Raw genomic sequence first — 25024 nt, 5'->3', positions numbered from 1 at the left:
GGGGGGACAGGCAGAATGTGCAGGCAGCGTGACACACGGTCTGTTATCTGACATTGAAGGCGGGTCAACGACGTATTAAATGGTGGATCAGAGACACATTAAATGCTACGCCATGAGCATTAAATGTTATGCCAGTAGCATTTAATGCTATGTCGGGAGCTCTTATAGTTTCTACCACAACGGAACCTACTTAAGGCGAGCAAATGAGGTTATGCGGGGCAATGGACGTTATGCTCGGGACCCATGGTCAATTACCTAGTTATGACCGAGATGGAATAGTTTCCCACAGTCTACCAGGATGGTCGGGGATGACCGAGCTGGTGGACTATAAGGATGGGTTGGAGAGATGCTGGTTACGATCTTATGACTGGAATAGAACAGTTTCCCCTAGTCGACGAGGTCGGGCAGGGATGGCCGAGCTGGTGGACTAAATGGGTGGGTAGGAGATATAGGCTATGATCGGGAATGGTTTAGGGACTAGGGGTAGGTCATGATGGTTATCCGTTTCTAGGTTGACATGTTGAGTATTAATGGTGTTCCTTCTGACGATAGTGGATACTCAATCATTGCATCTGCTCATTTCAGATTCGTCGCCTAGATTTCTATATTGTCGTTAGATTGTTCTCAAGTGATTTTGGACGGGAAGATTTACGTTTCGAGTTGGGCCTCTAGGGAGACCTAGGCTTGGGTCTTCCCTATAAATAAGGGATTCTTCTTCCCATATTCTTCATTTTATCTTCTTGCTGAGTTTTTTGACCATCTCTGAATCCGGACACATTTTCTTCATCCAAAAGTCTTCTTTCTTTCAAGCTTTTTTCAACCGGTAATCCCTCTTCCTTCTTTGTTCTTTCTTTTTTAGTTATGACCGGCATGGAATCTAACTCTGATGACTTAGAGGTCTTGTCTGGGCCCCCACTGATTTTTGCGTCCCCTGGTCTCTATCATCGAAGGCAGCGGTCTACCTGGGGGAGACTTCCACGGTTGTCCTTATCCTCTCTCTTGCGCGATGTGATGGTGGGGGATAACAGGGACGAGGCTAACATCTTGGACCAGGCAGCCTTTTACAAGAAGTGGGGTTTGGTCTTGTATGGTATATCCAGTTCGGAGTCTGACACTTCCTCTGATGACAGGTTATCCATGGGGAAGAATTTTGCCGAACTTGCTAACCAATATACGCTCCCGACAGAGATGATGAGCTCAAAATCTCCTTACTGGTGGGTTGACTGGGAGGTTATAGGCATCCCGTCTTTCTATTTGGTGGATAAACAACCTCAAGTAGAGCTTTTGGCATATCCGACCAAGGGTATCTCGTGGCATAGTCTGGCAAAAAAGGAGCGTGTGTGCCAGGACATCCCACTGGAAAATAAGGATCGTCATAGCTTCTATATGTATGAATACCTCTGCCGCCGGATTGGCGTGAAGGTTCCATTCGACGACTGGTCCACCCAGGTGTTGCAGTATCTTCAGGTGGCCCCTTCCCAGCTTCATCCTAACTCCTGGGGGTTTATCCGTGCATTCAAAATTTTCTGTGAGGTGATGGAGCGTCCGTGCATGCTCCGTCTCTTTTTTTGGATGTTTCGAGTGGGGCACAACTCCAATAAAGATGAAAGTGATGTGGGTCGACGTGGATGGACTTCGCTTCAATATGCAAACAGACGTGCCCTCTTCCAACCCTTCGAGGGATCTGTCAAGGGGTGGAAAACCGGTTTTTTCCGGGTGAAGGTCGTAGGTGAGCAGCATTCGTGGACGTATGTGCCTGACGGACAGACCCGATTTCCCTTTTCCTGGAACTTGGGAATCCATAAAAGTATTTTAGTTTCTCGTATGACCAGCTGAATCGTCGGGAAAGGGAGGTGACAGATAAGATACTTAACTGGGTTAAGGAGGATCGGGTTGTAGTTTGTTACAAGCTAGCTCAAGGAGATCATACTTTTGAGGCTGAAGTTGGTGAGCATCTGGGTTTATAGATATAGTATGCGTGTATTATTTTATCTCTTTGTATCATTTATCTGATTCTGATACCTTTTCCTCTTTTTCAGCAGCTATTATGGATGATCAATTCGATCGATCAGGTCTCCTGAGGAGGGCCGCCCTGAAGAGAAAGAGTGATGAGTTTACCAAAAAGGTGAGGTTTGATTCACCCACCCGTGAAAAATCTTCTCGCGGGGAGTCATCAGCTTTGGAAGAAATAGTGCCTCCTCCTTTTGAAAATGAAGTGGTGGTTGTGCTCACCCCGACTGATGCCCACCCAGTTGACCTAACTAGGGAAGAAGTTGTACTTGTGGGGGCCCATGATCCTCGCACGGAGGAATCTGCTAAGGGGAAAACCACTAGCAGTAGTAAAGGAAAGGTGGCTACCAAGCCCTCCTTCTTGTATCGGGTTCCCAAGGTGGTGGAGACCGGGCTGCTCAACCTCGGGGTTTTGGAAAAGATGGACTCATTGCCCGTGTTGGATCTTTTGAGGAGGGTTCGGGAGGTCGGGGTTTTGGCTGCTTCTGTGGGTAAGTACCTTGAGGGTGATGGGGTGTTGGCTTCCCGACTCGGGAAGGATGCTTTGGCTAAACTCCAGGAGCAACATTCGACTGAACTCCACGAGCTGGAGAAGAAATACCTCGAGGCGCTTAAAGTCCAAGAGGAGCAGAACTTGACTGTTGGGGAGCAGTTTTCGGCTCTAACACTCCAACTTCAAGAAGCTCGGTGTGAACACTCAATTTTGTCCGACATATATATAAAAATATAAAAAAGTTAAAACAACATACAAATAGAAAATTGCATTTTTTTTACATATATATGAATACCAACTATATCTCATTTGGCAGTTTGAAAACCTTTGATTACCACTAATTTTGCTTTAAATAAAAAAAATTGTTTTAAAATGAATTAATGTAAAATGCACGTTACTAATGAAAGAAAATGTAATGTTATGTCTCTAGCCATTCTTGCAATTATATATACGGAAATCTCATTTAATTGATTGATTGGAATTCTAAAGTATCAAACCCACTCAAATGGTTATATATTGAGAGAACTTGCTACTTGGCTTGGGGGGTCTAAGATGAAAGGGAGTTGGTTATTTGAATAAGATCAAGATTGAGAAGGTGGCCCTCCCTTGACAGCCATAAACATGAACAACATAATAGAGAAGAACCCGCACCTTTTATTCCTCACCCAACAATACTCCTACAACCCATATTGCGACCACCAAAACAGAAACCACCAAGACATCAACCCACCGCTCTAAACTATGTATTCATGAGCCGTATGGATCCATGCTAGAGGACCAAAAAAATCTGACCCCAAACGATCCAACATGCTCCACACTTCATTCATCTCAACTTCTCTCCTATACCGCCACCATAAAGACAAACAACACAATCTCAAAAACCTTGATCTCCTTCAAATATATTCTCAAATTACCAACAACCCTTTCTTTGAGATCAAAAGAAAAATAGAAATCATGTGAAGAAAAGATATATAAGAGGAGGGAGGACACAAAAAACGTGGCTCTACCATTGTTCCTCCATATATTACAATCACACAAACATATCCTCACTTCAATATCAGCCTCCAGAGAGAGTTGAACTTGTTGGATACGTGACAAGGAGACCTAAGAATATTGGCTTCGTGGCAACATCCATATCCTCCATCCATCCTTTTCTCCTTCATCTCCAAGAGTCATACACGGTCCTCTTGTTGTGGCTGGAGTCCTTTCAAGGTGTGTAGAGAAAAAGCACTAAATCGTTATTTTATCATCCAAACTTGTGAATTTATTCATAAGTATGAACAATAAGTTATATGAACCCAATAAAATCAATTGTGAACTCAAAACAATTCTCATCATGTCCCTAGATTAGGGGTTATGCTTGTTGGATGAGATGAAACCATTGGTTTGGCCCTCACTGGTGGTGCAATTGCCATGAGAGTAGTGTGTGGTGCAGAGAGAATCAAGAACCCTCCAACGAAATGCTTGGAGAAGGATTGCTATGAAAAATAATATTCTAACCCTTCAACCATTGATGATAACGAGAATGTTCATGTTGGTAATACTCAGAATATGGTTGTTAGAAAAATTAGAAATGATGGCATGACAACCATTGCTGGAGGGAGGTGCAATATTGCAGGATATAGAGATGATCGTGCAAGGAACATACTTGAGATACTTTCTCTAATATCCATGTGGCAAAGTACAAAGGTAAAGGTGAAACGTTACATGAATGATGCTATTGTGTAGACTAATACAATTATTGATTATAATATTTTTGTTCCAAAATACTAACTATCACTTTTAAAAAATTATTTAATTTCAATAACTACAAAAGAATTTTATGGAGTTTTTATAGTAAGGTCACAGTTCGATTCGTCTATAACTTCTCTGAAAATGGGAAGAAGGTCTACGACCAACACCATCTCTAAACTATTAATTCCATATATAAAAATAATTCAAAACGATTTTATCATTTAATTTCATATATAATAAATAATTCCAAAACTATTTTATCACTTAACTTTATAATTATAAAAATGATGCAACACTATCTTATTAAACAAATTAATTATAGAATTTTTACACTAAGGTCATGGTTCGAGTCGTCTCTAACTTCTCTGAAAACAGGAAGAAGGTCTACCACCAACACCATCTCTAAGCTATTAATTCCACATAAAAATATAATCAAAACCCCTTTTACCCAAATGAATTTTATGGGATTTTTATAGTAAAGTTATGGTTCGAGTTGTCTCTAACATCCTCGAAAATGGGAAGAAGGTCTATGACCAATACCGCCTCTAAACTATTGGATCCATTTGATTAAAACAATCATATACTAAATATTTTTATATCCACAAAATCAAATTCACCAAATCTATCAATACCAAGTCAACGTTTCCAAATCAATAACAACTAAATCAAACCAAACCAAACTAACCAACCAATTTTCAAACTAGAACTACGTAGTCTTGATTTCCCTATTGCACCCAGGGATACGTAGGAGCAAGATAACCTCTTGTCAGACACAAATATAAAAAATAAAATATTTTGTTTTAACAATTAGATTTTTAATGAATTTGTTTAAAGATATAAAAGTCCATGTTATTAGCGAGGGTACCGTTTTAATACAGGCGGACGGGGTGCTAATACCTTCCCCGATCCGTAATCGACTCCCGAGTTCAGAATCTTTATTCAAAGACTATATTATCCAAATTGGGCATAAGCGAGAGTTTTCTACGTTTTAACCGCAAAAAACGTAGTGGCGGCTCCAAATCAAATGAGAGAAGTATAAATCAAGTTCACCTCCTCCCAAGTTGCAGAGCCCGTCTTCCAACCGAAAATTGGTTCATGACACTCGGGATGCGGCATTTTAGGCCCAAGCCGATATGGGATCTGTTGAACGGGAAGTTGGGGCCTTGTGCGATCGCCTTGATCGAGTTGACGGGGAGAAGCGTCATTTGGAGATGAAGTTGCTGATGGCCGATGAACAGAATGAGACGAACAAAGGTGACATTGTTCGGTTGACCGAAGAGTTGGCCCAACTGAAGGTGTCCTACCAGGACCTGGAGGAAGATGTTGTCGTTGCGGCGAATGCCGGGTGGGATAATGCCTTTGCTCAGGTCTGGCTGGTTTTACCGGATGCAGACTGGTCATAGACCCGGATAGATGCAACAGTTACTCCTGAAGGGGAGCTGATCACCGATGACGGAGAAGGTCCAGTGAAGCTTCCGGTCCCGAGTAGGATTTAGTGGGGAGGGAGCTGATGAATCTTTGTATTTTGTATGGATTTTGCAAATGAATGAAATGTTGATTTACCTTACCTATTTACTTTGTGTGTCGCTCTGGTGTTTATATTGTTTGACTAGCAACTTTATAGACCTTGAACGATTGTTTGACAACCTATCCTTTTAATAAACTTTAATAACCACCCCGTCTTGATTAACCGGGCTATCCATTTAGTAAACTTGAATGACCACCAAGTCTTGATTAACTGAGCTGTACATTTAATAAACTTGAATAACCATCAAGTCTTGATTAATCGGTCTATACATTTAATAAACTTGATTAATTGGACTATCCATTTAGTAAACTTGTTATTTTTTAATAAACTCCAAGTCTTGATTGGCCGGGCTATCCATTTAGTAAACTTGAATGACCCTCAAGTCTTGATTAACCAGGCTATTCATTTAATAAACTTGAATAACCACCCCGTCTTGATTAACCGGGCTATCCATATAATAAGCTTGAATAACCATCAAGTCTTGATTAACCGGGCTATACATTTAATAAACTTGAATAACCATTAAGTCTTGATTAACCGGGCTATACATTTAATAAACTTGATTGACCGGACTATCCATTTAGTAAACTCGAAATTGTTTAATAATTCCAAGTCTTGTTTGGCTGGGCAATCCATTTAATAAACTTGAAATTGTTTAATAAAGGGGGATTGGTCCATCTTTTCGAGGGATGGTGACGATTCAGGGGACTTGATCCCATTTTGGGCTCACAAATTGTTCGCCATCAGAGGGGACTGGTTCATGCCTCAGAGGGGTGTATTGTTGGCGATCAAGAAAACTTGGTCATGGCTTGGGTTGACGAATTTGAATCGCCATGAGAGGGGGACTGGTCCACGCCTCCAAGGGGTGTATTGTTGGCGACTAAGAGGACTTGGTCCTGGTATGGGTTGGCGAATTTGTACCACCGTCAGAGGGGGACTGGCCCACGCCTCTGAGGGGTGTGTTGCTGGCAACCAAGAAGACTTGGTCCTGACTTGGTTTGGCGAATTTGAACCACCATCAGAGGAGGACTGGCACATGCCTCCAAGGGGTGTATTGTTGGCGACCAAGATGACTTGCTCCAGGCTTGAGTTGGCGAATTTGAACCGCCATCAGAGAGGGACTGGCCCACGCCTTCGAGGGATGTATTGCTAGCGACCAAGAGGACTTGGTCCTGGCTTGGGTTGGCGAATTTGAACTGCCGTCGGAGGGGGACTGGCTCACACCTCCGAAGATTTGTCGCGTTCCAAGTATGGGGGTTTTCCTTCCCTGGTAGGTCTTTGAGCTTGTAGGCTCCTTTTCCAGTTAGGTGCTAGTTTTCCCTTTGTTTTCCCAATGTTGGCTCTCCTAAGTACTAAACTGTCTGTTTCAAAGTCTCGCGGTACTACCGCTCGGTTGTATTTCTCGGTGGCTCTCTATTTGACGGCGGTTTCTCTGATTCTGGCTCGGTCTCTCTTCTCTTCCATCCAGTCTAAGTTGTGCCTTAAGATGGTCGAATTGGCAGCTTCATCAAAGTGTGATGTTCGCCAGGTCGGTTCATCGATCTCTATTGGGATCATAGCCTCGGACCCATAAGTAAGGTTGAAAGGAGATTCCCCGGTGGTGGAGTGAGAAGTTATGGTAAGCCTAGAGGACATGATGCAAATGTTCCGACCAGACTCCCTTAGCTTCTTGCAATCTTCTTTTTATCCCGTGGAGTAAGACTTTGTTGGCTGCTTCTGCCTGACCATTTGTCTGAGGATGTTTAACTAAAGTGAAGTGTTGTTTAATGTGGAGGCCTATCAATAGTTCTCTGAACTTCCGGTCAGAAAACTAAGTTATGTTGTCAATGACTATTACGACAAGTATCCCGAACCTTGTAATGATATTTCTCCAAGTCAACTTCCGGATGTTGGTTACCGTGATGTTGGACAGAGGTTCAGCTTCAATCCATTTCGTGAAGTAGTCTACCGCCACTATCAGAAATTTAAGTTGTCCGGTTGCTGGTGGAAATGGTCCCAAAATATCCATACCCCATCTACAGAAAGGCCATGGGGTCATTGTCGCTGTCAGTTCTTTAGGGGGGGCTTGTGGAGGTCAGTAAACAATTGTCAGGGTGTGCACTTCTTAGTGAATTCAGATGTGTCTTTGTCCATGGTCGGCCAATAATACCCAGCCCGGAGTATCTTTTTGGTGAGTGATGTCGCGTCGAGGTGGTGATTGCAACTTCCTTCGTGGATTTCTTGAAGGACATACTATGCCCTATCAGGGCCGAGGCATTTGAGCGTAGGAGTAGAAAAGCCCCAGCAGTACAAACAACCCTGTACCATGGTGAAGATTGAACTATACCTCAGGAATCTCTGTCTGTCTTTCTGATCTGCTGGTAGGTCATTGTTGGTTAAGTACCTAATGATCAGGCCAGTCTAGTCGTTCGGGATATGTGCTTGCTCGATAGCCATGACACTGGGCTGTAGGATTGTCCCTTGAATTATTGACCTATTGTTACCTGAGCTCTTCGTGCTTGCTAGTTTGGACAGAATGTCAGCCCATATATTATGTTCCTTTGGGATGTGTTGTATGGAGGCCGTTTCGAACTTGCCCATCAACTCCTTAACCTAGGTTAGGTATTTTCCGAGTAACACGTCTTTTGTCTGATAGGCACCTATAATATGAGAGACTGTGAGTTGGGAATCACTACAGATGGAGACTTTCTCAACCCCGACTTCTCTAGCCAACTGCAAAACAACAATGTATGCTTCATATTCTGCTTGGTTATTTGATGTGGGAAAGGTGAAGGTCAGCGAGTGTTCGATGGTCATCCCCTGGCCATTATCCAACAAAACCCCTGCTTCGCTGCCTTGAGAGTTGGATGAATTGTTAACATATATGGTCCATATTTGCTCGGAACTACTTGGTTGTCTGGTCAATTCGGCAACAAAATCGAACATGACTTGGCTTTTGATAGCCGTCCTGGGTTCGTATCGTATATCAAATTGGGATAGTTCAATAGACCAGGAGATCATCCGCCTGGCCAGCTCAGGCTTGTGCAAAATCTGTCAAATAGGCTGATTGGTTCTGACCACCACCATATGAGATTGAAAATACTGTCGCAGCCGTCTTGTTGCCACCAAGAGGGCATAGGCGACCTTTTCTAACTTCTGATACATGAGCTCTGGGCCTTGTAATGCCTTGTTGGTGAAGTACATTGGGTGCTGACCATCTTCACTTTCTCTGATTAGAGCGGTGGCTACGACCCCGTCTATTACTGCCAAGTAGACGTATAGTGTCTCGGCGGGTGCATGCTTTGAAATCACGGGAGGGGTAGCCGAGTATTGTTTGAAAATTTGGAAAGCTGATTCGCAATCCTCCGACCAAGTAAATGTGTTGCTCTTTTTGAGGAGTTGGAATAGTAGGAGGGAATGCTTGGAGGATGCTGGAAGGAATCTGGCCAAGGCCGTCAATCGCCCATTAAGTTGATGAACTTCCTTAGTTGATCTAGGGTTGCGCATGTTGATGACTGTTTGACATTTTGCTGGGTTGGCTTCAATACCCCGGGTTGTTAATAGAAATACTAAAAACTTACCGGCTTTGACTATGAATGTACACTTTTCCGGGTTGAGGCGCATATTAAACTTGCATAGTCGGTCGAAGACGACATTTAGGATACTCACATGATCCTCCATTGGCAGAATCTTGGCGATCATATCGTCCATGTAGATTTCCATGTTCTTCCCAATCTGATCTCCGAAAATGATGTTCATCATCCTCTGGTATGTAGCCCCTGCATTTTTCAAACCGAACGACATGACCGTTTAACAGTATAACAGTAAGCCGCCTTGGGTGTAATGAAGGCGATATTGTCTTGATATGGGGGGTACATGGGAATCTGGTTATACCCTGAATAAGCATCCATAAATGATAGAAACTAATACCCGGAAGAATTGTCAACGAGATTATCGATGTTCGAGAGGGGGTATGGATCCTTTGGGCACACTTTGTTCAAGTCTATATAATCCACACACATTCGCCACTTCCCCGATGATTTTTTTACCAGCACGACGTTTGACAACCAGGTGGTATATGCTATTTCTCGGATGAAGTCGTCCTCTAGTAATTCTGAGATCTTTTGAGTAACCTCGGTTGCTCTGTCGGCACCCATCTTTCTTTTCTTCTTGGCCACCGGTCATGCTCCTGGATTTTTCGTGAGGTGGTGGCATGCAACGGAGGGGTCTATTCTGGGCATATCCGCAGCGGACCAGTCAAAAAGATCTTTGTTGGTCTTCAGGCATTTGATCAGTTTTGATCTCTGAGCTTCGTCGAGAGTACAACCGATATACACCAGATTTTCATTCAATGGACTGATTTGAAGGGAGGTTTTTTCTCCCTCTGGCTGAGGTCACAGGTCTTTTGTATCTGCCCTAGTACTAACTCCACCAAGTGCACGCCCCGCTGTTTTTCTTAGGGGATGGTGCTCGTGTTGAAGTTTGATTTGGTCGAAGGCTCATCTGATAGCAATTTCTTGCGCTATGTTATCTCCCCTAACCGTGCATACCTAGAGGTCAGATGAGAGAAACTTCATGTAGAGATGTGGAGTGGAGAAACTTCATGCATTTGCATGTAAGATAGGGTAATGTAGAGTTCAATCCTTTACAAGAGAGAAAACATATCACAATATCTGTATAGACTTAGCTTGATCAAGAAAGAAACTTCAACAATAAGTATAAATGCTTGAAACTAGGGATGACAAAAAACCCGTACCCGTGGGTACCTGCGAGTAAAACCCGTACGGGCACGGGTACGAGTCACAAATGGGTACCCGCGGGTATTATAAACGAGTTTTTAAGAATACATGTAGTACATACGGATGAGTACGAGTATTATGGTACCCAGATTAATATATTATATTTAATTAAAATAAAAAGTATATTATTCTAACATTCATTACACTATGTATATTTTTTCCTTTTACTTTGTTTACATATTTTATTGAGTTTGGTAGTGAAACACCCTACAAATATTATTACATGTGTAGAAACACACATGTTTTACAAAGAAAATATATACTCTTTGTTAAGAAAATGAGAACAAAAAATCACACAAATAGAAAACACCAATAAATTTAGCATTTTTGCCAAATATTCAATCAAAAGGTACAAAAATAATTAAGTTTCATCTCATTTAAAACATAATACAAGTAAAAAATTAAAAATTCATTTATAATATAGGAAACTCGTAGGTACCCGTTGTACCCGAGGGTACCTAGAAATACTTGCGAATACTCGCACACGGGTATCCGTACGGGTATAGGCATGTATGTGTAATGCTCTCCTATTTTTAAATGGGTAGCAGGTAGCTACTACCTGTGTCCGCCTATACCCATTGTCATCTCTACTTCAAACACAGATATATTTATCACTTCAACATAACTCACCATTTTTATATATTTATCAATATAGAAATAAATGTATCATAAAAATATAATTAACTTTAATATCTACTAAATGATTAAATAAATTTTAATAGAACAACTATATTAGGAACTAAGAATACACAACACCATGGTCAGACCACTAAGTTAATTATTAGAGCTTTACTTTTATGTTATATGCATAAAAAAACTTTGTTAAATGGGGATAAAATCCACTAGAATGATGTATATATCTAAAAGATAATTATTCTCCAACTATTAGTTAAGGATCCACACAAACAAACAATCACATAATTATTAGAGATATGATATATTGGTATAATTCAAAGTGTACATCAACTTCTTCAATTTCAATTTCTACCATATTCGAAATAGAAAAAGAAAGTAGAGAAATATAATCTCTCCATTATTTGATCAATATGCAAGTTGCATGATTTATGTACAATGACTAATAAATATCATAATTTTTTTGTCCAATGGTACCTCCTTAATATATATTTTTTTCTAGATAATTAATAGCAACACACAAGTTGGTTTTTAAGGTTGTTCTAATTGAAATAAAAATATTTTTACTTTATTCTTCATATTGTCATTTTTATTTTTTGTTTTTAAATAAAAATAATTATCGGTATATATATATATATATATATTATTAGAAAAATAGTAAGGTGATATTTAAATAAGAATGATATTTACTAATGTAAAAAAAAATATGTATTGATGAATTATAATAAATTATAAAATAAGATATGAGTGGAAAACAAAAAGATGTTAAATGATGTTAGATTTGCTCTAATTCCTTTTAAATATTATCATGTAATTATAATAATATAATAATAGCAATAGCTTCTCTATCCTCCATTTCTTGTTCAGCCTCCTTGAGAAACATAGATCTGAGCCCCAAAAAGTTTCAGACTATCTGATTCAAATAAGGTCAACCTTAGTCATGGGCAAAGACATCAACCTAAGATCTGGAACTGCATTAACTCTGTTGATGTTGTTGTCCTTCACAACTTTTCTGCTCCCTAAAGCTGAGGCCATATGGTTAACCATTCCCAATTCAGGAACTAAGTGCTTGTCTGAGGAAATCCAAACACACGTTGTCGTTTTAGCTGATTACTATGTTATAACTGATGATGCTGCTGAGGCTCACCAGCCTCACACTATTTCTGTTAAGGTATGTTTCTTTCCCCACATTTCCTTTTTGAGATTCAGCTTGTAGATTTAGTTTTATTATTTAATTACTTGCCATTTTCCCTTTTTTTTATTAGTTTTATGGCAAGCTATGCACTCTACTGTCTGTTTCTGATTTGAGTTTTGGAGGTGAGAGAATGGAAAGTGAAACTTTTAGAGCTGTTTTCATAAAGTATATTTTATGACTCATAAATATTTCATTTCTTTATCTTATCCTCCAAAAACCAACTCGGAAATAGACCTTATGGTCAATTTGCGATTTGATCATTGGAGGGGTGGAGGGAAGAGAAAAACTATAACTTGCAAACAGACTCTTAGTTGCTCGATTGGATACTAGCCAAACTTGAGATTTTTGTGGAATTTAGTGAAGTTGACAATGAGGCAAACAGGGACTCAATTGGGAAAACAAAATTGAACTCAAATTATGTGAAACTAGGGGGCAATATAGGGTTATATTTCTATATTTAGGATGATGATTAAGGCTTGATTATTGTATTTAGGATTATAGAAATTGTCAAAATTGACGGGGGATGATAATTACCATTGCAGGTAGCTGTTATCTCTACAAATTTAGGACTATATTTCTTCCATGTTGTTGAGGAAGGGGAATAAAAAAATACCTTAAGCAAATTTAGGAGTATATTTCTCCCATGTTCTTAATCTATATATGTTGAGTGAGATATCTATATCACAATGTTGAGATGGTAGGTTCTAGAGTTATAGTTGTGAGATCGCAGTATAAAGTGTATAGTAATTAGACTTGTTTGGCAAAATATTGACTTAACTAAGTGAAATTTGTTGAATTATTATGGGTGCAATTGTATATTGACGTTTTTGTCACTTGTACGTTGACATGATTCCAATCGCAGGATTAATAAATTTCATTTAATAATAGGAAGAATGTATTTGCAGATGCTAAAATGTTAGGTTGAGAGTAAATTTTAGGAAGAATGTCATTTATAGTATTTGAAAAGTTCCTTGAAGTAATTTTGTAGAAGTACTTAACCTTTCAAAAGTTACAATATCCCTTTTAAAAGGTATCATTTTCTTTCATTTATGGCTAACCAAATAGCTCTAAGAGTTTATTGACCTAATCAGCTATATAATCTATCATATAAACTACAAGTTCATCCTGTTAAACACACACACAAGCTCAATGTGTAGTACTAGTACTAAGAATTCATATTGACTAATTGACCAAATGACCAGGCATATATATTTTTCATTTATGCACTCTTTTTATCCCAGGTGACATCTCCTTATGGAAATAATCTTCACCACAATGAAAATGTTACCCACGGCCAGTTTGCATTTACAACTACCGAGAGTGGGAACTATGTGGCATGCTTTTGGTTGGAAAGCAAACATCAAGAAAGTGCAACAGTTAGCCTTGAATGGAAAACTGGAATTTCTGCGAAAGATTGGGAAACCGTAGCTAAAAGAGAAAAGATTGAGGTAATAACTGGTTTTCATCTATCATTGCCTTTGTAATACTATTTTGAGTGTTATATCTCTACAATATCAGTGTAAAGTTTAAACATAGTCAGCACATTATCATCATTTATGCATGTGTATTACTTATATTTAAGAGTCAATGAAATGCTGGATGATGTGCTTACGGTTTAGAAATATCTTACGCTGTCATTCTTTCACTGTATATATATCTTTCTCCCGAAATATAAGTCACTTTATAATGTCTAGGTAGCATTAAAAATGTATAGTAAACATATCACTTCATAATTACATTTTATATTTATTACTCCCTACATATTCCAATAAATATTTCACTTCCCAATTCCCATAATGACAATGAAGAGTAATATTGGAATGTTAATGTAATTTTTGATAAAATTGAGAGTTACAACAACTACTTTTCAAGTACTTTTCTTAATGTGTGAATTAGTCATAATTGCCTTATAAACAAGATGAGTATGTAATTGTGATTTAGTTATACAAAACTGGTTGATGTCATATATATTCCTTTTTGACATTGGTTAAAGGGTGTTGAACTTGAGCTAAGGAAACTTGAAGGAGCTGTGGAAGCCATCCATGATAATCTACTTTATTTGAAGAACAGGTAAATCTCATATATTCATTGTTATGTTCATTTCAGTTTGCTGCAATCTTTCGATACACGGTTATCATGAAGTTCGGTTCTTTTAAGTTTTAAGTAGCCACTTTAATATGTAGAATGGTAATGATTGGGGGCTTATATTCATTATGCTTGATTGTTACATTTCATAATTTCCTGTTATTGGACATTGCTTTCTACAGGGAAGCAGAAATGAGGGAAGTTAGTGAAGCAACAAATGGTAGAGTAGCTTGGTTCAGTATCATGTCTATTGGTGTCTGCATTTCGGTTTCGGGGTTGCAGCTGTGGTATTTGAAGCACTTCTTTAGGAAGAAGAAGCTCATATAGATATTGCTTTCTTTTCCTATCCACAACAATTTCTAACACACCAACTGGTTTTGTCATGATTTGGAGAATCTAGGATGAGTTCAATACTGATATTGTATAGTTTTTCTTCTTGTGGACCATTTTCATGTATGGTTGAAGGTTAATGGGTTACAATTTGAAGAAGTTCTATGGCCCTCTTTGTTACTTTCTTGAAGCTAAAACGAATGATGAGGATTAGTTTTGAAAAAAATATTGGTACTACCAAGGGTATCCCTACCTTACCATGAGGAACTAACCTCTTTTGAGGTGCCTGACTGACCCATAGTTTTAAACAGTAAACATGTTTGTTGCAAAAATATCTTGTAATGTCCAGAAACTGATTTGCCCTGTTTCATACAAGGGATACACTGAAGTGGAAGACAATGTTGTATGAGCAACATTTAAGGTATTTACAACAAGAAATAATAAATAATAATTCTAACATACAACTCAATTTCACCAAAAACTGATTTGAAATAAAACAACTAATATTTGAGAAATATTTCAACTTCTCCCTTTATTCCCTTCACTAACACCACCCAACCATAAACTAAAGTTTGCAAACAAGTGAGTTTTTTCAAAGATCATAAAGTATATTTTTATTTTAAATTTCATATGAAAAAATTAGGCAATGCTACCTAATATTCAAAAATCAATAGAGAGAGATGGAAGGAATAACTTTTCAAAGATTGAAAATTTAAATGACAAAAACAAGATTTTATTGTTTATGGGAATAAACGTGGAATAAAAAACAACAAAATGTTTATCAAGTGACATAAGGTTTAATAAATCAGATTAGTAAAATACACTTGGTCAAGAACAAAAGTGCACTACAAAAGATATTTCCAGAAGTGAAAAAAAGGGTTTTATAATGAGTGGTGTTTAAAAGGACGAAATGCAACGTAGTTGTTAGGAATTGAAGATTTAGCAGCAACTTACCCTAAGCGCGGTTCCAATGGTGCTTTCAACTGCAGTGGCAGCATTAACAGCTGCAAGGTCCTCCCCACATTTATTCAAACCTCTCTGTTTTTCTTCTTTTTCTTCGGTACCTTCTAGAAAACTCATCCTTTACTCCAAACCCGGTTGTTGTTTGTGCGATGGCCTTAAAGAGAAGCTTCAATCTGCATTCTTAATCTCCGGTCCCGATTCCCTTCACGACGTTGATCTCCAGGTACCCATTTTCTCTCTTTTTATTACTACGAATAAAAATGGTGGCCTAGTGCACGAGACTCGGTCTACGAAGGTTAGATTTAATCAGTCTTATTCTCGCAAGCGAGGAGACTGTTTACGGGATTTGAATTCATTAATTTTGGGTTATAGGGCAAACGACCTTACAGTTGCGATGTGACTATGAAAGCCGAGTTTTTTATTGTTGGTTTTTTGTTTTGTCAGATAAGAGATATAACTACCAATCCTGAGTGGGAAAAAGCTTACCAGTATGAGATACCTGTGCTTGCTAAAGTACTTTCTGATGGCACTGAGGTTTGTTCGTTCCTGACCCACTCACTATTTTCATTTTTCAGCACATTTGGTACTCTATAGTTACATACATTCTTGAATGGGGAAATGAGACCCAGTTATCAGAAATGCTGTAACTTGTAATGGTATGAGTAGATAGTTCATTTGGGTATACATTTTGTCACATTTTATATTATTATTACTACTCAAAGTCTAGAATTTGTTGAAGGTGGCCCTGGTATTTGAGTAGGTCTGAGGTACACAGGGTTAATGAGAGAACCTCATAGTTATGAAATATGAGATTCGGTAGTGGGGGTAGTGGCATTAAGATTGATAACATGTGTGGAACTAGAAACTTTTAGGTGGGAATGATAAATGGACGCTTACATATACACTGTAAATTCTTTAAGAAGCGGCATATTTCATTTAATTTGGGAATGAGGAGGGGGGATTGCTTAAAAAACTATGCATAATATAATTAAGGTAATAAATTATTTTAATTATAGAGCTATACTCATTTGTGTGATGCTAAACCGAGGACTATCCAGACCCCAAATTATAATCAGCAGCTGTTGGGGATATAAAGTCACTGCCGATTACTGCTACCGGTGATTCTAAAACTGGTATTCTTTGGAATTTGGAAAACAACCCATCAGCCATGCTGAAATTGGGGAGCCCAACAAAGTGGGGAAAGAAAACATTGTTTTATATCATGATGCTTTAACTGTTGAGTGACCCCTTTGTTCATCCACAATGTTCGGGAAAATGACAGGCATAACTTCCATTTATGTGGGAACTACCAGGCATGCAATGCTCTTGTCAAATCTCAATGTCTAGAGTTAGTCTAAGCCTAAGCAAGAAAATTATATTGTGATTAGTGCTGAATAAACAAGTAGGCTTGTTATGTTTTTAATGGCAGATAGTGTTTCTGTTGGCTGCAGTTTTTTCATCTGTGATGGACTTTAATTTCACGTTGGTTTTGGTTCATAGCAGATGTAGATAAGGTAGTTGGGTCAGCACTTAGCACACATGTCTTATGTCTGCCCATTAGTACTCATGTGATTGCCACAAAAACTGGATTTTGTAAAGTTAGCTGTGCTTCGTACTCAATTACATTCGAAATATGCCACATCTATATTAGTAAATCTTCCTGAATTTGTGCCATGGACAAAGGTGATGGTAAACAAGACAGAAATTAGATAGCAAAATAAAAACATGACTTTTATTATGTGTATCTACAGGTATAGTATGTAGAGACAAAAAAATTAAGACATCAAACATCAAGTACAACTAGCATATTTAGTGGGTGCATTGCATATCAAACACCAAATTATTTTAGTCTTTACTCCAATCAATCTATTAAAGCACACTGAGTAACACTCTGTAGAATGGTCAGACCTTCCTCCTAAAATAGGAATTGAAGTACTAGCAATGCTCACCCGAGTGTCAAAGTCCTCTTAGTTTTAAATTTTCTCCTGAGTGTCAAATACTCTTTGCACATGGTGTACTATTGCGCCAAGGACTCATGGTGCAATTGTCCGTCATGCAGGGAGATAATGAACTTTGAGCACATCATATTAAATAAATTTGATATAATCCAGAATAACATTATTTTATTACAGTAGTACTTACTAAGTACAAAACTTATACAAATCTAATTCAAATATATCAATTATAAAACATAAAGTTTAAAAGACTTAAATCTTCAATAAATTGCCAATGATAGGATATGTCAGTTACGCATACTTAAGTTTCTCATAACTCAGCCTGAGACATGATTTCAAAACTAGACGTTGAGAAAGACCTCCGAAGCACAGACACACAACACGACATACACATGGACAGACCAAATTCTGAAATTAGTATGTCACAAATATTACATATATAAAGGGCGGCTCAATGCATGAGGCTCCCACCTAGTGGGGGGTCTCGAGAGGGTAGATGCATTCAGTTAGATGGGCCATTGTGAATGAAGATATCTCTGCAATATGCCAACCCAACCAAATATTCCCTTTTTCTAAAGATCCATCAGACACATTCACTTGTGCCATGTCTTGTCAAAGGGTGGCCTGTCTGGTCATTCATTCAGCAAGCCAATAAGTATCCCCATCTAAAAATATGTTTTCACTTGTAACTACAAAATATACCATTAGATTATGTGAAGGAAATGGTCAAAATAACAATCTTGTTTTCATTATTTTCTTCACTAAATCTTGAAAATAGAAGGCTAGTAAAAATAATTTGGTATTTTTATGATTACAGAGTGAAACATATCAACTAAATGAAAACTTGAAAAGGAAAAGGGAACTAAACACTCTAGGTTTGCGCCACTCTCTTTGTAATGGTGCTTTGCAAATTCTACTCAGCAACCTGTATCATAGTGAAGCACATGAAAGTAAACTAGTTCATGAGAAAATTTCTAGTCCTATTAGTTTTCTGGTTTTAGCATCCAGCTGTTTGATTCTGCTTTGTGCTCCCGGCTTAGGTTCTCGCTCCTTATTTGATGTTTTTATTACTCCTAATTTGTTTAGGGGTCACAGTCCTTTTTCTATTTTTCTGCTTGTTTGCCATATAATCTTTTTCCCTATGGACATTATTGGTTCTAGGATCTCTTTACTCTCTCTGGTAACTTTCATGACCACCAAAAATAGAGAAAGTAAAGCTAAAACTCAAACTTGAACAAAGAAAAATCTGTATCGTATGTGAACATTGTCTTCTTTTCCAGGAAACTCTACCGCGTTTATCTCCACGACTAGGAGTGGAGCTGGTCCACAAGAAGATTGCTGCTGCTATGAGAGAACCAGATTCATGAAGGTGTTTCATTTCTTGGTCACAAAGAAATGTTTGTTTTAAGTTTACAACCCATCAGTTAATATTTTTGACAAGAATTCTACCTTATATTTTCATTTTAAATAAGGAAGTTCAGTGTAATTTTAAAACCTAGAAGAAATTTTGATGTAATTTGTCATTATCTGAGGTGTAATTCATATCCATTAGTTTCTTTTATATTGTTTTGTTCTCTTTTTATTTAAAAATGCTCTCTTTACTTGCACAAGGGATTTGCATTTAGCTTCTTTTTCTATTTGCATGTAGCTTATTTTTTTATCAAAATATTATAAATATAAATCAAATTAATGATTTTTTTTAATTTGTACACAATATCTAAAATAAAAAAGGAATAAATATATCATATTCTTAAATTTAAGTATACAAAACAGTAGGCATTTATTTAGTTATCTATCCTTATCTATCTATTTATAATATACAGATTGACAATCAGTTTTGGGAGCGATCTATTGTTGGTGTGTCACTCCATATGTTAGTGTTGTTTGTGATTGGTTGAAAAAATATATTTAAATTAAAATTTTAATAATTAATTATTTTTTTAATAAATCACAAGTAGTGGTGTATGAAGTGGTACACTTTTAGGACAGCAGATGTCCAACTATCAGTTTTATGAAAAGTTTTTGCACACTAACTTTTCAGTGAACTGAATACTTTATTTTATTGGATTTTCTCTCTGTTGGAGATTAGACCTTATTTTCTAGTGAACTTGTGTGGTAGAAAAAGCCATGGAAAAACTATATTCATCAACTTAGTCCTCTACAGAATTACTTTCAATGAAGAAAACATAAAATAAAAAAATTGAATGTTTGACTTAAGTTATTAGTTCAAAAAAATAAGTTATTAGTTCAAAAACATATACTTAAGTTAGGGAGAGTAAATTGGTTTTGCACAAGGTAATATTATACTTTGGTTGGCACATAACTGCAAATTTGTGAAAATAATATTGACACGTACATATGAATGTTTGACATGGCATGCAATACGTGTCCTTCTTCTTTTGTTTTTCTTTAATGGAGGGGTCTACATATGGTAATTTGAAAATTCTGGAATTTTTTCTCGGTTTTTTATTTTATTTTTTTGGTCGGAGGTTTGGGCCTCCAACTTATTTTTTCCTTTTATATAACAATGTAACTAACTTAACTGATGGCAGTTATTTCATAATGAGTATATAAAAAAGGAGTAGAACCTTTCACTCTCATTCAACTCTTTGCAACTGCAAGTAAGAGCAGAATAAGAACGGAAGCAAAAATCAATGGCATTGAACAGGTTTTCTTTCTCTTTGTTCTTTACATTAACTTAATTTAACTGTTTGTTTATTGAATAGAGTCTTTCTTGCACATCTAAGCGAAAATCATTGGCATTGAACATGTTTTCTTTCTCCTTTGTTCTTTACATTAATTTAATTTAACTATTTGTTTGTGGAATAGTGTTTCTTGCACATCTATGTGAAAATCATTGGCATTGAACCTGTTTTCTTTCGCCTTTGTTCTTTACATTAATTTAATTTAACTATTTGTTTGTTGAATAGTGTTTCTTGCACATGCCTAGTCCTCACATTACCATGAAGTTTCAAAATCATAGTGCACGTGTAAACAAAAAAGGTGGAACCAACTTATAGTAGGAACTGTTCAAATGTGATGTGTGTAAATGTATCATGGGACAATATTTCATGCAAAAACTACGTCTATCAATCCTCCAATTATTTAAAGGGTAGTCAAATTGATTTATCTGTTGGATTCAAAGAAATGAGTGTAAATGAGCCCTAGTTTAGAGACTAATTTTGATATCGTTTTTTGTGATTGAGATACTAAGCTAATGGCACTCATTGAGTGACTAATCTCTATTGTTCACATTGCACTGTTGTTCAGAAATGCAGATGAAGCACCTAATGTGATATCGTTGTTGATTTGCCACAAAGGAGAGGAAAAACGATGTGTTTTTAGCAGGCAACAAACCGTGAATGACATCCGTGCTTACCTTGGTGAAGACCCTGAGTATCAAATGATTAATTTGTCTGCAAACCCGGGGAAGGTTCTCTCCGACGGCTCTATTAGAATTGAGGAGGAGGGACTGGAAGATGGAGCAAAACTCCTGTACGGAAAGCCATGCAAGGACCTGAGTCCTGAACATGAATGGTAGAAATAAAAGTGTTAGATTCTTGAATAAAACAAAAAAAAATTTGGTATATCTGACATTGTTATGGAGAATATAAAGTACTGAATTTAGTACTCGATTACATCCGAAATATGCCACATCTATATTAGTAAATCATCCTGAATTTGTGGCATGGACAAAAGTGATGGTAAACAATACACTAATTAGATTGCAAACTAAAAACATGACTTTATATGTGTATATTAGTATATACAGGTATAGTATGTAGACACAGAAAGATTAAGACATCAAACATCAAGTACGTGCATTGCATAACAAATACTAAATTCTTTTAGGGTTAGTTTGGGAGTTGGATTTTGGAGGGGAAGAAAAGAAAAATGAAGGCTTAGGAGTCATTTTACAAGTGTATTTCATGGCTCTCAAGCCTTTCTTTTTCCTTCCTTCTCCTCCAAAATCCAACTCCCAAACTAACCCTTAAGCTTTATAAACCTAGACTCCAATCAATTAAAGCACTGAGTAACACACTATAGACTTTAATTCTATCCTAAGAAAAAAGTTCTGAGCTCAGACCTTTAGGAGAATTGAAGTACTAGCAATACTAACCCAAGTGTAAAAGTTATTTTAGTTGTAAATTTTCTCTTGAGTGTCAAATACTCTTTGCAGGGAGATATTGAACTTTGGACACATCATATTAAATAAATTTGATATAATCCCAGAACAACATTATTTTAGTACAGTAGTACTTACTACTTATTACAAAACTTTGTACAATTCTAACTCAAATATTGAAGGTGAGAATGATTGAATATATATAATTGAAGAAATGAGATACACAGGGTAAAACTTATTTCACATCATAAATTTTAGGAAATCTAATAGTACTGATTCAAAATATTAGATTTCTGATTAAGATATGAAATAATTTTTTTAAACGTAAGTGGATTAACTGTCTGATATATAAAATTAGAGGCAAAACTTATATGCTAATTACACTATATAATTTAAAATACATAAACCTATATCAAGTTTTGATATTGATTTAATATAATAATTTCAACCATATATCATTCTCAATAATATAGATTGGTGTACATGGAGATTCAAATAAATAATGTCTTTACAAGAATGAAGCTATGTTGCATAAACCACAATATAGTAAGATAATTAAATGACAAACTAGTCTTAGGGTTGATATTTAGAACACCCAAAATATATACTCATCTTGAATTAAGGAAAAATATTATGTGGTCACATACCAACACATTCAAAGCATTGATGATACCAACGGCCATTGGTTCAAGTGGTACATGTTTGATTCCCCTTAAGCAATAACCCGGGTTCGAGTCTTGTGGATGGAAAAAATGCTCGTTGGGAGAGTTAGCTCCACTTACCCGTGGATGTTCCCGACTCGGACAGGATTGCCTCCAGTGCGAATACATGTGGGAAACCAAAAAAAAAGCATTGATGATGCAGTCACGAGTTATGCAAGCATGCACAATCTGCTGAAAATTGTAGTAACTTTTGTGGAAACAAGTGGAGCTTTGTGTGATTTAGGCAGTAGTAAGAATGATATTATTAAAAGATAAACCATTAAAAAAATCAATAAAATTTTGGTACATCTAACATTGTTATGGAGAATATAAAGTATTGAATTTAGTCCTAAAAATATGGTAATAATTTTTAACCATGAAATATTGACTTAATATTTATGTAATATTTTCAATTTATAGGATTACCATGAGAGAGAGAAAAATAGGCGATGGAATGTTGCTATTACTAATTGTTTAGATAATTATTAATAAACAAATCAAAAATCTATCCAATATTGATATCTATATTTGAACATAGATAATAATAAATAATTGATATATGAAATTATATGCAGTGAACACTTTATAATTTAATTAAATGTACATGAATCTGCATCAAATTTTAATATTTAATTATTATATCAGTATCAATCAATCATGATATTCGATAACATAATTTGGAAATTTGTGGTGCATATGAAGATTCAAATAAATAAAGTTTTTAAAAGAATGAAGCTAAATGGTAAACTAGTCAAGGAGTTTGAGTTTAAGAAAATATTATGTAATCCAGACCAAACATTTAAGCATTGATGATGCAATTATGAGTTGATGTTTTATAAGTTTATTTAATAGGCTTGAATGTGTCTAAAATTATTCATTCCACACAATACAATATTATATCTGAATTACCTACTTAATTTTTTTTAAAATTCAAGTTACTATCATAAAAAATAAATAAGAGTATTTTTTATCAAAATATTATAAATATAAATCAAATTAATGATTTTTTTTTAATTTGTACACAATACCTAAAATAATAAAGGAATAAATAGATCATATTCTTAAACATAAGTATACAAATTGGCAAAACAGTAGGCATTTATTTAGTTAATTTAGTTATCTATCGTTATCTATCTATTTATGATATAGAGATTGACAATCAGTTTTATGAAAAGTTTTTGCACATTAACTTTTCAGTGAATGTAATACTTTATTTATTGGATTTTCTCTGTTGGAGATTAGACCTCATTTTCCAGTGAACTTGAGTGGTAGAAAAAGCCATGGAAAAACTATATTCATCAACTTAGTCCTCCACAGAATTACTTTCAATGAAGAAAACATAAAATAAAAAAATTGAATTAATTGTTATATTATTGAATAAAACATAAAAAAAAATTGAATTAGTTGTTTCCATTGACTAAGGAAAATAACAACAGCTCCTGGCTAGCTATGCATGATTACTAGGCAATGAAATTAGACTATTGGTGTGACGCCATGCTATCCAAAAACCTTCACCTGCATCAGCAATGGCTTCAATCTTTGTTAGTTGTCTCGTGTTAATGTTGTAACCAAAAAATATTGTTGTACTTGGGTCTATTGGAGTTGTTCTTGCTTCATCAACATCTATTTTGAATACAATTTGGTCCTCCATCCAGAAACAGAATGACATGGTTGTAATCGTAAGCTCATGGCCATAAGCTGCAACATAATCAAAAGTTCCAATCTCTCTATGAAGACTCCATCTTCTTGAATCAATATCAAGAACATAGATTTTAAAACTTGTATCATGATTAGTACCCACGATGGAAGAAAGACAATTCCCCATCCATAGGTATTTAGGTGAAGGATAATTAAGCGCATAGTTATAAGGAAGTGGGTATTCTCCTACAATGATTTCCTTGTAAATATCTATCACAATCACTGCTTCCATTGTTGGCCAATAAAGATTATTGCTTCCACTATAGACTGGTTTCCACATTCTCATTCTGGGCTCTATTTTCCCTCCAACTATCTCTTTCCATGAGTTACCTATTCCAATTGTTAATCCATACAAAAAATTGGAATGTGCAAAGAAAATCTTGAATTTGGCAGTGTGAGGAACACGTATTAAAGTAAACTCAAGAAAGCCAGAAATTCCATTTAGACTGGGTAATGGAGGAATTGTAAAGGAGCAATTGAGAATAGGGTTGACTACAAAATATTCTCTTAGATAATTACAATTACAGAACATTATGCCATCACAGGTACTAATGAGGTAAGTCCCTTTTGTTAGAGGTGTTACCAAATCATTCCTTACAAATTGGCCATTCACACTATCCATGAAATAAGAAGTGTTTGGTAACATGGAATTTGACAAGTAAAGACCAGGAGGTTTAGAATAACATGCACGGTCATGTTGCAGTTGAGCAAAATGGAAGGTGTCGATAATAGCTGCCCAAGTTTTGCAAACATACCTTGCATGGTGATGCAACCACATAGTAGGAGCCCAACTCA

General features: G+C 36.6%; 3 protein-coding genes and 2 long non-coding RNA genes across 5 annotated transcripts; 2 read left to right on the top strand and 3 right to left on the bottom strand.

Annotated features, from left to right (window-relative positions):
* Positions 12025 to 14966, top strand: LOC109327213 (transmembrane emp24 domain-containing protein p24delta3-like). The gene is made up of 4 exons (XM_019560286.1): positions 12025 to 12347; positions 13613 to 13819; positions 14365 to 14441; positions 14639 to 14966. The coding sequence occupies exons 1-4, from the start codon at positions 12117 to 12119 to the stop codon at positions 14781 to 14783; spliced, it is 660 nt and encodes a 219-aa protein (XP_019415831.1). The 5' UTR covers positions 12025 to 12116; the 3' UTR covers positions 14784 to 14966.
* On the bottom strand, positions 14852 to 15271 carry LOC109327214. Its single transcript, XR_002105326.1, has 2 exons — positions 15082 to 15271; positions 14852 to 15020 (listed from the first exon to the last, which is right to left on the bottom strand). It is a non-coding gene; the product is annotated as an uncharacterized LOC109327214 (long non-coding RNA).
* Positions 15675 to 19265, top strand: LOC109326125. The gene is made up of 3 exons (XM_019558793.1): positions 15675 to 15972; positions 16194 to 16283; positions 18985 to 19265. Exons 1-3 carry the CDS (start codon positions 15757 to 15759, stop codon positions 19069 to 19071), a joined length of 393 nt encoding a protein of 130 aa, XP_019414338.1. The 5' UTR covers positions 15675 to 15756; the 3' UTR covers positions 19072 to 19265.
* Positions 18407 to 18978, bottom strand: LOC109326126. The gene is made up of 2 exons (XR_002105215.1): positions 18630 to 18978; positions 18407 to 18573 (listed from the first exon to the last, which is right to left on the bottom strand). It is a non-coding gene; the product is annotated as an uncharacterized LOC109326126 (long non-coding RNA).
* Positions 23979 to 25024, bottom strand: LOC109326124. The gene has a single exon (XM_019558792.1). It carries the CDS (start codon positions 25005 to 25007, stop codon positions 23979 to 23981), a length of 1029 nt encoding a protein of 342 aa, XP_019414337.1. The 5' UTR covers positions 25008 to 25024.

The sequence above is a fragment of the Lupinus angustifolius genome, chromosome LG14, assembly GCF_001865875.1.
Source record: "Lupinus angustifolius cultivar Tanjil chromosome LG14, LupAngTanjil_v1.0, whole genome shotgun sequence".
In the NCBI taxonomy this organism is placed as follows: domain Eukaryota; kingdom Viridiplantae; phylum Streptophyta; class Magnoliopsida; order Fabales; family Fabaceae; genus Lupinus; species Lupinus angustifolius.
Note: the sequence above shows the minus strand (reverse complement) of the source record. Positions and strands in the feature narration are given on the sequence as shown.

Coding starts and splice junctions, on each gene's coding strand:
- LOC109326124 (XM_019558792.1), bottom strand. CDS start 25,007: ATGTGGTTGCATCACCATGCAAGGTATGTTTGCAAAACTTGGGCAGCT.
- LOC109326125 (XM_019558793.1), top strand. CDS start 15,757: ATGGTGCTTTCAACTGCAGTGGCAGCATTAACAGCTGCAAGGTCCTCC. Junction 15,973..16,193: donor TTCACGACGTTGATCTCCAG/GTACCCATTTTC, acceptor TTGTTTTGTCAG/ATAAGAGATATAACTACCAA. Junction 16,284..18,984: donor TACTTTCTGATGGCACTGAG/GTTTGTTCGTTC, acceptor CTTCTTTTCCAG/GAAACTCTACCGCGTTTATC.
- LOC109327213 (XM_019560286.1), top strand. CDS start 12,117: ATGGGCAAAGACATCAACCTAAGATCTGGAACTGCATTAACTCTGTTG. Junction 12,348..13,612: donor CTCACACTATTTCTGTTAAG/GTATGTTTCTTT, acceptor TTTTTATCCCAG/GTGACATCTCCTTATGGAAA. Junction 13,820..14,364: donor CTAAAAGAGAAAAGATTGAG/GTAATAACTGGT, acceptor CATTGGTTAAAG/GGTGTTGAACTTGAGCTAAG.